Source organism: Suncus etruscus, chromosome 4 (genome assembly GCF_024139225.1).
Source record: "Suncus etruscus isolate mSunEtr1 chromosome 4, mSunEtr1.pri.cur, whole genome shotgun sequence".
NCBI lineage: Eukaryota > Metazoa > Chordata > Mammalia > Eulipotyphla > Soricidae > Suncus > Suncus etruscus.
Window position 1 is genome coordinate 74851985 of NC_064851.1, and position 14719 is coordinate 74866703.

Genomic DNA, 14719 nt, shown 5'->3' on the forward strand with positions numbered 1-14719 from the left:
CATCCAATTTTGTGGAGGTTCACTCTGTGCAAGACAGAAATCTGAACCTCAGATTATAGTGACAAACTCATGGCACTTTAGTGGTTAACTATGGAGAACAAATCTGGATGATCTTTCTTTTTTTTTCATGCCAAAGGACCAGAGCTACATCAAAACTCACTTCTAAGCCAGCAGTCTGCACAAACAAATCGTATTGTTTTGAGAACTATTGCAGAGACTTCCCTAATGGGGGACTGAAGCTTTCCACAGGAGCAGTGGCCATAGAGGGAATGAACCATGTGTCTCCATGCTAAAACATCAGGAAATCCAAAAATAACTCTGACTAGAATTTTTCCTCCTACGCTCCTGACAAGCCACAGTGGGAATTGTCCAGTTCTGCAATTCTAATTTTCAAACCTGCATAAGATGGAGACCAAATGCTTTATACCTGAACTGTCTGGTAATCAGAAGCATCGATCCCTTTCACAGTCACTTCTCGGAAGACTCTTGGCTCCAGTTCCTCTTTGGTAAGATCACAGTGATAAATGATACCTAGAAGAAACGTAAGTCCTATTTTAGTCCACAAGACTGGCTCCATCAGGGGGCAAGGACCACTACAAGAGTAAGGGAGGAGTAGGGTGGGCACACATGCTGAGAATGGTGTGGTACATGGAAGTGCTGGCTCTTCATTATCACTATCTCACAATCACATTGTTGAGCTCCCTTTATCAACATAACCTAAAAAAACATTCAAGAAGCATATGAGTGCATTCTGTGAGTGACAGAGGTCAATGGGACCAAAACAGGTCTTCCCATGCCAGGTTACCTATGAGTGCAGCTCATTCAAAGTTCTTTCCTGTATATTTAAGTTGCTGAGAGAGTAGGTTTGAAAAGTTCTCGTCACACATAAAAGTTGGAAGAGCGTATAGTTACAGATTTGTAACTGGATTCATTGTGGGGACTATTACATAAAATGTAATCCAATCATGTTACTGATATAATGTTGCTACAAATAAAAAGAGCAGGAAACAACTATATAGAGTTATTATGCAGGTGATTAAAACACAAAAGTATTTGTTGCCCCAAGTCCACCGTCTCAGGGATTCATAAAACTTGGCATCTGTGAAAACTCATGTGAACAGCAATAATGGATCAAGGGAGAATGTGGTACCACTTTGATTAGCCAGTACAGATACTTATATTCATTTTTAATTCATAGATTAAAGGGGGGAGGCATCAGGATTTGGGGATACACCTGACAATACTCAGGGCTTACTCTGGGCTCTGTGCTTAGGGATCACTCCTGGTGCTACTCAGGGTACCTTAAGGGCTGCGGAGAATAGACCTGAGTAGGCTGTGTTCTACTATCATTCTGGCCCCAGGATACTTCTCATTTTCAAAAGTTTATACTATTCCATTTTACTTTTATGAAAGAGTAATTTCAGTACCTGTTTTTTTTTTTTTATTCCCTCAACTAAAAGAAATCCTCAAGGATTTTTCCTTTTTTGACAAAAGGCAAAAAGCAAAAACTATCTTTAGGCATTAAAGAAAAATATAGAAGTCACATCCTACGGGGTTTAGAGGCTACTCCTAGTGTTGCATTTGAGGCTGGTTCCCATGCAGAATTCTGGGGGTGGAACCCAGGATTCCCTCTATACCATATTCTAGGCTTTTCAGCATTTACTCTGTAGAAGCTGTTCTTTTTTTTTTTTTTGGCCACACCCAATTGACACTCAGGTCAGGGGTTACTCCTGGCTATGCGCTCAGAAATCACCTCTAGCTTAGGAGGACCACATGGGATGCTGGGGGATCGAACTGCGGTCTATCCTAGGCTAGCATTTGCAAGGCAGATGCCTTACCTCTAGCACCACCTCTCTGGTCCCTGTAGAAGCTGTCTTAAGATCTGATGTACCCTGGGGTAGCAAGAATGGCAATGCCTACTTCCTTCTCTAGGATGACTTTCTATAGAATGAGCATCTGCCGCACCATTCCTGCTTTTAATATAAGTTTGTCTCTTTCAGGTTTTATGTATTATTTGATACGTTAATTTGGGTGTCTGAAAACATGCAGAGTTCCTTGAAATAAGTGAACAGTAATTGTTTTTTGCTTTACAGCATGTTAGGTTAGGAATGATTTCACAGAAATGTTCTACTTTGGGATAGTGGAAGAAATCTGTAATTGTACAACACAAAGTAATTAATATACAGCAAGAATTCCAGCTTATTTAACCAGTAATTACAATGCCATTTTCTGAATTAAATGCTACCGTTCTTTAACATTTAAGAACCATATCAGGGAAACAATAAGTGAAACGAGAGTCATTACTGTTTGAAAACAATGAGACTGTTGTGGTTTATGAAAAAGAATTAGTCATTCAGCATGGCTGGTGTGGAAACAGCCCTCCCACATAATACTTTAAACATATGCTGTCAAGTATATGATCCCAATACTTGTTGGAAAACCAAAAACCAAACGCTTCTCTCATGGGGCACATTTATATTAAAATGGGGGCTTGTTTTCTTCTCAGTGACTCTGAACATGCAATTCTCTCTGCCTCCACACCACTGGCAAACAGTTATATATTTCACTTTATCAACAGTGAGACTGCTAATCCCTGTGATTAGAACCTTCACTTCCCATTGTTACTGACAAACTGTCTCAAGGGATTAGAATAAGAAGTAAGATTAACACTGAAAGGGGGAATTGGCCAACATGACTGAAGTTTAAGTTATCCTCAGATGCCTGTTAGGCTGCATCTTTCTTTCTGTATAAAGTAGCATGAAGCTACTCTCAGGGTTCAGGGCAGGCTGCCCCATTGCAGAGCCAAAGTGACATTTTTATTATTCTGAATTAATAAAGAAGTTGCTTGAAAAAGAGCCAAGCAGAACAAGTGTGTGAATCTTCTGGCGGGCTTCTGCAGGAGATCTTCCAGCCTGTGTAGGAGGGAAACATCAGTGGCCATAAACTTGGGTCTTTAGGACCTGTTTATTTCTTTCTCAAATAAATAAACTGTTAAAACTGCACTAAGTCAGGGTACTTGTAGCCCTACACTTGCTTTAGGTTATTAATTCCCCTCCCCCAGCTTATGATTTCATTGTCAAAAATGTATGAATAAATGTGCCTTGCTTTGTTTCTATCACAGGTAATGCCTTCATTTTTGAGTTTTGAGAGAAGTGCTAGGATAGAACCCAGGATCTCACATGGGGAAAGCTTTACAAGCCTGAGCCACAGGTATATATAGCCCATGGATATGATTTGGATAAAATCTATGTCCATGGAAAATCAATTTCTTCTCTCTATTACTCTGTCCTTTGTTTACAGGGTGTGTTGTCTTGGCACCTGGAAGGGGAGAGATGAACAGTTTCCTCTTCAATACGACCCTCTGGGCACACAATTTGAATTATGGATATACCAAACATTGCACCTGCTCAGGCAACCACCAATAACAGTATTGGAAATCACAGAACCTCAATCATTAGAAAAAAATTTTTAAGTGAAGTTGGAGAGAACATTCTAGAATCATGAACCAGAGAGAGTAACTCTGTGATCTTCTTTCCCCACATTTATGGGTGTTACTACCTATTCAGTGCATGTGGGTTGCTTTCTGTAGTGCTTAGGGAACATGCAGTGCAGGGGACTGAATCTGGAGCTTCCATATATATATAAAGCATGAGCTCCAGCTCTCATCAACTAGCTCTATGATGATCCTTCAGTGATTTTTTTTTTTAGTTTTTTGAGTCACATCCGTTTGATGCTCCGGGGTTACTCCTGGCTAAGCGTTCAGAAATTGCCTCTGGCTTGGGGAGACCATATGGGACACTGGGGAATCGAACCGTGGTCCTTCCTTGGCGAACACTTGCAAGGCAGGCAACTTACCTCTAGCGCCACCTCTCTGGCCCCCCTTCAGTGATTTTTAAGAAAAAAAAAAAATTAAGGTTCAAGGGTAAAAAGGCCGTTAGAGCAAGAAGGGCCAGAGTTATAGTACAGCTCATAGGACATGTGCTTTGCATGCCTTGGCTTTTTCTCAAGCAACATCTTTATTAATTCAGAATAATAAAGATGTCACTTTGGCTCTGCAGTGGGGCAGCTTGTCCTGAACCCTGACAGGTTCAATACATGGCACCCTGAGTCCAAAAGGAGTGATCCTTGAGCTCAGAGACAGGAGTAAGCTTAAGCATTGCAGGGTGTGCCCCAAAACAAAATAACAGAAAACAAATTAAAAAAAAAAAAAAGAAGTAGAAAAAAATGGAGGTTGAAGCACTGACATAGTTACTGTTTTTTCAGGCTCTTCTAGTAACAGGAAAGAGGCAGACATGACTCTCTGAGCTCTTCCTGCTATAATCTGAGTTAAATGTTGGGAGGTTAAAGAAATGGGAGTGAGAAGCAAGAGGCAAATCTAAAAGAAATTGCGAAAGCCACTGCAGCAAAGATTTGAAAAGCCGGATGTATAAAGAGATGGTAAAACAAAGTTAAAGATGGCCCAAGACAATACTATCATAGCTTATCTCACTGTAGGTTGAGTTTAAATGTTAAGAAAAAGCACAATCTAAAATAAAAACAAAGCTTTTAAAATTTTGTGTGCTCTCTTGTAGTCACCAAAAGAAATTAAAAACCCATTCACATCCACAAACACAAAAACATCCAAGCACTGATGTTTGTGATAGCTTCAGTCATAACTGCCAAAACCTAGGAGCAACCAAAACATTTTTAGGTAGAAGATGAGAGGGTACAGAGACCATCATCCACCAGGTGGTGGGTTCTTAGTCAGAAAAACAAGGAGCTGAGTCAGGAGAAGATCTGGGGGGACCCTGCAGGCCTGACTATAAGAAGAGTTGTACAGGCCCGGAGAGATAGCACAGTGGCGTTTGCCTTGCAAGCAGCCGATCTAGGACCAAAGGTGGTTGGTTCGAATCCCGGTGTCCCATATGGTCCCCCGTACCTGCCAGGAGCTATTTCTGAGCAGACAGCCAGGAGTAACCCCTAAGCACCGCCGGGTGTGGCCCAAAAACCAAAACCAAAAAAAAAAAAAAAAAAAAAAAAACTCTTGGAGACAAGGAGACATGGCTGAACTTAAGGATCAGGGAATAGGGAGGGATAAAAAGGACGAGAGTAGAGGCATTTGTGAAGAGTGAAAATATTCTACAGGAATCTACAATAATGGATAGATGTATCTTCTCATACACGTGTCCACATAAAAATGTGGAACACCAACACCAAGTTTTGTGAAAAAAGACTGGCTGTGAAGAATTGTGAGAGAGTACATACAGCAGGTAAGGTACTAGGCCAACCCAGGTTTGATCTGTGGCATCCTGTTTTGTCCCTGGAGCACTGCCAGGAGTGATTCTGAGCTCAGAGCCAATAAAACCCTGAGCATTGCCAGGTGTGGCTCTAAAACTATTTAAAAGAAAAAAGTAAGACAGAAAAGAACTGGGGTGATTATGAATGTGGCAGTGTAGCCTCATCATCTGTAATATACCAGTACAGTGGTAGGAGATGGGTAACAGAAGGAGGTGCAGAAGGAAGGGGTGAGGTGGGGATGTCTAAGAGATAAAAAATCTCTGTACTATCTCTCAAATTTTCTCTAACTGTTCTCAAAATTTAGTTTAAAAATCAATTGTTCTGGGCTAGAGCAACAGGGTAGATAGGGTGCTTGCTTCTCATGCAGCCAACCTAGGTTTGATCCTGGCCCTTTGAGTCCTGCCAGGAGTGATTCCTAAGCACAGAGCCAACAGTAAACCCTGAGTATCGTCCCAAAACCAAGATAAATAAGTAAATAAAAAGAAACTGTTCTGGCCCCTCACAAAAATGGATGTCTCAGTCACTTTATATTAAGTCACTTTTCCCAGAGTCTTGCACTTAATCCTATTCTGGATTATCTCAACATGCAGTCTATATGTAGCAGAGCTCACTTTTGACCAGAGGTATTCCAAGTATGTACCAAGTATGGAACTCATGAGCTTGATCACTAAGTGGCTTGAGCCCCAGGAGTATGTACATTGTGCTCCAAATTTCCTTGGCTTATTCCAAGAGCAACTCAAGGCTCCACATTCCTGAACAGTGTGTGCTCAAGGTATATTACTTCACAGGTAAAATCCACCGATGTGCAGCTGCCAGGAGTACCACATGAATGGTCATGGCAGCTGGCAACATAGTAATTTTTGTCCCTGGAGCTATACTTGTAATTTCATGTCTGTGTTCATAAAGGCAATGGATAAAGAAAGGTAGCCTGTGGCACTGAAGTGACCTTGTCTGGAAATGTCTTGTAAGCAGTGATGCCTTTTGTTTTCAAAAAAGGTAAATTATCAGGGGTCTGTTATCACATTTGGACCAGAAGGCCTGAGCCTATGCTCCATTGTTCTGGCTTTAGATATAAAAGTACATTAGGAAGTGTTAAAAGAAAGGCAGAGCAAATGACTAAAAAAGACAAAGAATAACACATGGAAGTCACACTTAAAAGCCTGCTACTTGAAGGCAGAGAATGAAGCAAACATATGACTTCTTTCCAGTTCAAAGCTCCAGTCCAATGGAGTACTTTGTATTTCAGCACAGGATCCATCATTTCACATTTCACACTAGAACCTTTTCTTTCCACATAATGAAATTGTTCCTGAAATAAACGGGCATGAGGGTCACCAAAGGAAGCTTATGGGTCCTTGGCCTTTATTAAAACAGGTGAGTTCCTTTATTCATTTAGACTGCTTAAACCATGACATTTACCCAAGTGGAAACACATGGATTTCCCCTGTAGTAGGCTGAGCTCAGCTCTCAGGAGAATCTCGTATTCCTTGGTTCCTGCCCACCAACTGCTGCTGTGTCCTGGTCACTTGGCTCTGGGACCCACAACATGTGAGTTCCTCCTAACTCCCAACCCTTGGCACAGTTCCCACAGCCTGTGGCAGAACCCAAAGATCCACAACTCCTGGGTCTTGGAAAGGCACATAGGAAGAGCATGGAAGGATTTTTGGATATCCTCTCAAACCTGGGTACAGAACATTATTCTTCTGGTTTTAATAAATGTTTTACAGTAACTTGTCTTGATGATACAGTTCTTTTATGAATTGCCTGTGCTGTGAGTCTAAGGTGAAAAAAAAAAAAAGAAACCAAAAATCTCAAAGTAGATAAGATATCACTGTCATGTGATCCAATCTCCGATAGGAGGCCATGACTTACTCTTTCTTCATCTACTTCATGTGCCAAGAACCAAAGAACGACGACACACATGGGTATTACAAAGGCTACAAGGAAGAGCTGAGTCACATTGCCTTTAGGATTGAGTCTGCCTGGTTATATGCACACTGCAACTGCACTGGGCTCCCAGAACAAATCAGTATGCACATGGCTTTGACTCTAACAAAAACAGTGGAGCAAAGGGGAAGACACAAAAACACCCTACCCAATCCCATTCCTTCCACCCCCGGCAAGATGACTATGACCAACTTAAAAAATTTAAAAAGAGAATTATGTCCACTTTGGGTGATAGGAACCCAGATCATTAAATCGTACAACTGCAACTTACAAGTTTTCTCTCAAGCAGCAAGTTTTTAACTATATAGGATGTGAGGCTTTATTTTTCTAGTGATATTTTAATGACAGCAAACTATTTTTTATTAGGTGAGGGTGAGACTCCTCAGTGGTGCTAGGTGGTCTGTAGAGCCTCCACTGGCAATTCCTGGCTAATTAGGCTAATGGTTCAGTACAAGGGCCAGGCTGTCATACAGTGCTGAGGAAACTCAGGCTACCCTGGCAAGTCTTGGGATCTCCAGAGCTGTATTTGGTATTGCTCAGGGGGACCACGTGGTGCTAGGAACTGAACCCAGTTCGGCTGGGTGCCCTAACAGTAGTACTATTTCCCATGCCCTACAAAACAGTTGTTAAAAGTCAGATAGGACTACAAATTTTGGTTTTTAGTTATCTGTACTGTGGTGTTCTGGGACACGGAGATCAAAGTCTACATCAAAGATTAGCTAATTTTGTCATTGGGCTAAACAACTCATGGTCCTGTGCCCTGAGATTCAGAACACAGGATTAATAGAAACACTGTCGGGTATTCATGTACCTTTTTGTTCTGTTTTGTTGGTTTTATTACATTAATAAATAAATAAATAAATAAATCTGGCGACAAATCAGGGTTTGTGATTTTCAATAACAGCTTTCCATCTTCATTTCTCAAAAGCAACCCAAATGCAAGAATGATTTTCACATCGCACAACAGCAGAGCCAAGACTCTCACCTGGAGATAAGAAGGAAGTGAACTGATAGAAGATCTCGGTATCCTTCTTCTGTCCACTGTAGCCCACAACACTGCCCACTTCGAGCGGGAAGGACTTGAGGAGAGCACCGTTGGCCAGGTCGTGCAGCTGCAGCGTGTTCTTCACGTCATGGAGGTAGCACAGCACCAGAAAATTGGACCTGACACACGCCACCCATTCTGGAAAGAAGAGGATGGGAAAAGCCTAAATGGATGACTCCAGAACTGGGTGGAAAACAAATTCTAGGGATCAAGGGTGTCTGAGTTACAAGTGTGATAGGCAACAAACTTACAAAGGGACCTTTTTGAGGGGAAAGGAATACAAGGTGATGCTCAAAAGTTATTCTTGGCTCTGCACTCAGGAATTATTCCTGGAGATGCTTGGGAAACCATATGAAATGCCAGGAATTGAACCCAGGTCAGTCTCGTGCAAGGCAAATGCCTCACTAGCTATACAATTGCTTGGCCCTACAAAAGGATTTTTATCGTTTTTCTGAACCAACCAGTTCACAGTCTATGCCTTTTATACAGGATTGCCACTGTCATATCCAGAGGAAACATGATTTTCATGGTGGGCCAGGGCACTTTGGTGATATAGGCAATGAACAGCATATCATACAGATATCACCCAAAAAACTCAAGGGGCCAAGTGGTCAACAGGTGCATTGGTAGTGTTAAAAAAGGCCAGAACTAAATATTCAAGCCAAAGGCAACAACAGTGGAATCAAAAAACCCAAACTTTAACAAGTTAAACTTAAAATGGCCTTTTATACTGGCAGGCTGAGAGGCAGGTAGGGATGCATGCGGGGAACATAGGTGAAGGGAGGTGGCCACTGTGTGGTGGGACTGGCCCTGAATGTCTGAAACCCAACTATGAAGAGTTTTGTAAATCACAATGGTTTTAATAAAATATTTAAATAAACAACTCCCTGCCTGTTCTGTAGCCAACACACACTACAGATCCAAGAAGGTAAATAATAATCAGATTTTTACTTGGTGAAACACGTAGGGTACTATAAAGGGGCTCTATAGGGGAGCTCAAAAAAACGAAGTAGGGAAAAAACTGATTCAGTCTTTTTTAGAAGAATTTTGCTCTGCACCCTCTTCCTCCTAGAAATCTATCCATTATAAGCAAACAGAAAGTACCCTCACTCCCCAAAGAGCAACCACAGTACCACCTCTTCTCATTAAAAAAGAGTGGATTAGAAACAATCAATACAAGAGATAGTACAATGCAGGTAGTAGATATACACTAAGGACAGCAAGATGTAATTCAAGGGAAGCTCCTCTAGAGTGCCTTGGGCAGGTCAATGTGAAGACAGTGGGGTGTAGTTCAGGGCAGGACAGCTTTCTGTTTCTGACTCAAGGAATGATGTTCAGAGCTGGTGAAGAAGGAATACAAGAAGCAGCAGGAAGGAAGGGAATGAGAGATTGGTAAGGAAAAAATCATTTTCAAGAAGACAGTGCTCTGTTGAGCTGGGATTTGAATTATGTGTCTGGAGAATCCAGTGAGTGTGAAAGAGAAGCTTTTGTTCTCACTGAGCCGTCACAGGCTGCTGTTGGGACTACAGAGTAACATAAGGAATGACGTGAGTGAGTGAAAGCTGCCTGCCCACCTTGCCTGCCTACGGGCAGGGCGTCAATAGGATGGATGGGAAGACCTGGAAGAGCATCAGTGACTGGGTTAAACAACTGAGTCACAATGAGAGGATGTGTCTTAGCTGGAAAAAAAAGTTTGGAGAAGAAGGAAAAGATGTGGAAGACAGTTCTCAAGAACCCCCAGAATACAGTGATGTGGGAGCTAGGAAAGGAGGAAGAGGTGTAGGAATGCACAGTTTTGACTTCTATGGAGACAAACCTGGGGTAAAGACAGCTGCAGGCCAGGCTCCAAAACACAAGTAAGACGAGTCTTGCTTGAGTTACAGAGTTGGGGATGTGTAGCAGTGGTTTTCTTGATAAAGCTTCTACTTATAACCCAAGAAACTAGCAGCTTAAGCTTCTAATGTTACCAATTACCAACAAGAATAAGACATCAGCTGGAAGGATCACAGAGGAAATTCAGCCTTACTTGGTTTTCCCAGAGGAGGGATATAAGGAGGAACTCTTACATCTAAGAGTAGTTTGATCATTCTCTAGTATAATTTCCAAAATCCCCTAATCAAGCAATATATTTCATGTGACTTCAATGTTTTATATGGTGTGGGGAAGAAATGAATTAAGTCATTTCTCACAAGGAATAATCTGTCTGTGCTAATTACAAATATGTCAGAATTATAAAAGAGACAACATCAAAGAGAAAAGGACAAGGTGATTTACACACTGTCTTTAATAAAAGCTCTGACTTTATAGCTGTACTTTATGACTTATCACTAGTTTTATTCTCAATAGGGAATTCTGTGCTAATGATATATAGCATTTTCAACTGTACTACCCTTTGAATGATGAGTTCTATGGATTATTGAAAGTCTTCCCCTTTGCAGTCTCAAGAACTTTTATAAACTTTCAGAAGTAAGGTTATAAAAATGTATTAATCCCTCATCCCCAAGTCTCAGAACATCGATTTGCATTTCATTTGATCCACAAATGAGATAGGATGTCACCTTAAGGCTTAGTTAAAACTGCTTTAGCTTTAAAAGCCAGATATGCCTTTTAAATGCCTTGGGAAACATTTATATGTCTCAGGACTCATGATCACTGTTCCAAATGGCCTCCCCTCTGTAAAACTCTGGGGGAATCTGTGAGAACAATTTTCGATTATACCAATGCATGTGAAGCACAGACAGAATCTAAGAGCCACTAATATCTCTAGGGAAGGTGGTGGGGAAATACATTTCTGTCTCAATCTGGATAGAAGTGACTGGGGCACAAAGTCAAATAATTTACTTGATGTTAAAGGAAGTGTCCATGCTAACCATGGACTATGGCCAATGTCCAGTATCTTGTGGGTACTGAATCCAAATGTAAATAAAGAGTGCACAGATGGTTTTGAGCAAAGAAATGAACGAGATTTCCTTGAAAAAAGTACTTTCTTCCTCAGTCTGAGACTGTCTTGGTTTTGAATAGAAATATGAGAAAGGAGATATGTGAAACAACTATCTAGAAGGTAGAAGGGTTGACTGAACAATTCACAGGAGCCTGAGAGCCTGTCTTGACTGTAGATGACGATTTGAAGGAAAGAACAGGCATGTGGTACTCTCAAGCTCATTGCAGATGACCAAAGATGGGCGCATAGTACAGTCAGATGCCCAAGGGTCAAAGTGCATCCCAAGCTGATATCCAGAAAAGTGGTTCTAGAGCCAAAGGTTGAGCAGGAGCAACACAAAAAACACTTAGGACAAAATCAGCTGGAAACCGTGCCTGTCTTCCTCCTCACCCATGGCCATATTCATTATGCCAGGCAAAGAGTCTGTCACTTGGGCCAGTAGAGTCAGTCCCACAGTTGAACTTTTATTCACTTAAAAGTCTATATAAGGTTTAAGACTAGAGAGATAGTACAGAGGTTAAGGTGCTTGCCCTGTGCATGGTCAGCCCTAGAAGCAATCCTTGGTACTATGTATGGTCCCTTGAGCAGTGCCAGGTGTGATCCCTGAGCACAGAGCACTGTTGGCTATGGCCCTCAAAATAAAACAAGCCAGAATCTATATAGAGTTAGCCAGTTTTGTCTGAGACAGAGCCATTTTGTAGATCTCAAAAGCTATCATTTCCCTAACTTTGTATTTAACAATGCTACGGCTGGGGGTAGCCACTGTTTAATCCCTCTGTCAGCCCATCAGCTGGAGTGCATTTCCAACAAGGGAACTCTTCATTGACTGCAAGTTACCGAATTCTTCTTGGCAAGCTTTAGTCTCTCAAATCCAGTTTCCAGGCAATGAATAATTGATGAAGTCACATTTCATTTTTAGAAAACTCACAGAGGAAATGAATAGAAGGGACCATAAAGGCACACAGCAGTGCCCCTGATAAGAGAAGCAAGTGAGGCTCTCAGGAGGCTAATGTAGTTCAGTGCACTTCTTGGCCACAGCAATGGATTTCAATTAAAGCCAACAATAGCCTATTCTCTTTTCTAATAAGGACTGTCCATTCATGCCAAGATCTGAAATAGGTATAATACAAACAGCCCAAGTTTATCCAAAAGCTAAGTGCTAAGGTTTCTGCATCTAAGTGGTTTGGAATACTAAATGAGAATGATTATCATCAGGTAATTACTACACAGAGACCTCTGATTAAAAAAAAAAAGCAAAAGCAGAAACAATTTCTTTTCTAGCCTGGATTCACAAGCCTTCACAATGTTTACAAGTGCTCTGATCTAGGACTAAGTTACAAAAGCTGCGATAAAGTAATTAGAAGCCGTGTTTCTATACCAAGACTAAGAGTTACAGTTGTGTGTTTGTTTCTCCCCCCAAGACAAATGCCCCATTTTAGGGCAGTGGATAATCTCACCTAAGACATCTTTCTCATGCTCAGGAACCAACACTTTCCATTTGGACTCCTCAGGGTCCGTGAAGTCGATGTTGATGAGGCGATAGTTGGGAGAGTGACGATTGGTCTTGAAAGTGAAAACGGTCCCCTCGTTGGTCACGTAGTCATATTCTCCCTCAAAGTTGTCAATCAGTTTGACCCACTTCAGGATTCCTGGAGAGAAACCAAGCACCCAAGTCACCTATCCAGCATTTAAAATGGTGTGGTCTATGTGTTGGGAGGAGAGGGCAAATCTTTTCAGCTTAGAGCACAGAAACCAGATACAATATTTGGAAGATTTAAGGCAAGAGAAAGAGAGAAGCCAAGAGCAATTGTAAGTTAAGGGTGGGTTTGTTGTTGTTATTTTCTGCTTATCTTTTTTTTTTTTTATAAATCTTTATTTAAACACCATGATTACAAGCATGTTTGTAGTTGGGTTTCAGTTATAAATAGAACACCCCCCCCCATCACCAGTGCAACATTCCCACCATCAATGCCCCCTCCTCCACCTGTTTGTATTTGCAACAGGCATTCTACTTCTCTCATTCTTTAACATTGTCATGTTAGTTGTTACTGTAGTTACTTTCCTAACACAGTTCACCACTCTTTGTGGTGAGCTTCAAATTGTGAGCCCATCCTTCTAGCCCTTAACTCTATTGTCTCTGGGCCTTATTATTGCTTGTTTTAAATTGAAGGATTCCCCCACTTCCAAATAAGACCAATAAAAAAGAATGAAGGAGAGACCCATTCTTTAACTTTTAGACAGAGCCAGTACAGTGTGTCCCAAATCTCGGGACATTCTACCATCACATTACTCTGTCTTTTTTTTTTTTTTTTTTTGTAGTTTTTGGGTCACACCTGGCAGTGCTCAGGGGTTACTCCTGGTTTCATGCTCAGAAATTGCTCCTGGCAGGCGTGGGGGACCATATGGGACGCCAGGATTCAAACTGATGACCTTCTGCATGAAAGGCAAATGCCTTACCTCCATGCTATCTCTCCGGCCCCACATTACTCTAAGTCTTTACCTTTCCTTCTGGGTGCAGATGTGACTTGCAAACAGGAATCTGCCCTGCCCCTCCCAGCACATGTGTAACTATCTGCTGACATTCAATCTTATTTACAAGAGGAGGAAGGCTAAAACTAGCAGCTTCTAGAAGGGTAAGAGGCCAGATAAGTGCCAGTGTCAGAACAGCCTCTACATCAAAGAGTGGCTGAGAAAACTAAAATACAGTTTGTGCTTTCTGCCTGCTTTCCCCATGTCCACTCCTGACCTCAGGATTGCCACCACTACAATATCTTAAGATCCTAGTAGGGTTCAGTGGTTTTCTTGGGTGTCCATGGGCCTGCATATTATAGAGCTTGTCCCCAGAGCCAATCTCAGCTTACTCAAGTATGTCCCTCAGCCCCATCCTCTAGAGACGCTGGCTTTTATTAGGTTCCTCCATATGCTTCAGGCCCCCATCACAGGCTACTCTCCTCTGCTGTGCCTAGTGACTGCTATCCAGTACCTGGGCAATTTTTCATAGATGTACATTGACTTGTTTGGTTAGTCTTAGTCTTTTCTTTTTTGGTGGTTTTTGGCTTGTTTGTTTTGTTTTTGGGTCATACACGGCAATGCATTACTCCTGGCTCTACACTCAGGAACCACTCCTGAAGGTGCTTGGGTAACAATATAGGATGCTGAGGAATGTGCAAACAAGCACACTATCCATTGTACTATCACTCTGGCCCAGTATATGTCTCTTTTATTCAGTATATTTTTTCTTTTTTATTTAAGCACCATGATTACATACATGATTGTAGTTGGGTTTCAGTTACAAAAAGAACACCACCTTTACCAGTGCAACTATCCCACCACCAATGTCCTCCATCTCCCTCCTCTCCCATCTCCTGCCTGTATTCAAGACAGGCATTCTACTTCTCTCACTCATTAACATTGTCATGATAGTTAGTGTAATTATCTCTCTAATTAAACTCACTACTCTAAATGGTGAGCTTCACATCAAGAGCCAGTCCTTCCAGCCCTCATCTCTG

General features: G+C 41.6%; 1 protein-coding gene across 1 annotated transcript in view; it reads right to left on the minus strand.

Moving 5' to 3' along the window:
- The window catches only part of PREP (prolyl endopeptidase), a 129416-nt gene that overhangs the window by 33443 nt on the left and 81254 nt on the right, over positions 1 to 14719 (minus strand). The window contains exons 8-10 of the mRNA XM_049771175.1: positions 12668 to 12859; positions 8210 to 8407; positions 428 to 531 (exon numbers count right to left, since the gene is read on the minus strand). Coding sequence (XP_049627132.1) covers positions 428 to 531; positions 8210 to 8407; positions 12668 to 12859 — 494 coding nt within the window. The remainder of the gene's footprint in view (positions 1 to 427; positions 532 to 8209; positions 8408 to 12667; positions 12860 to 14719) is intronic.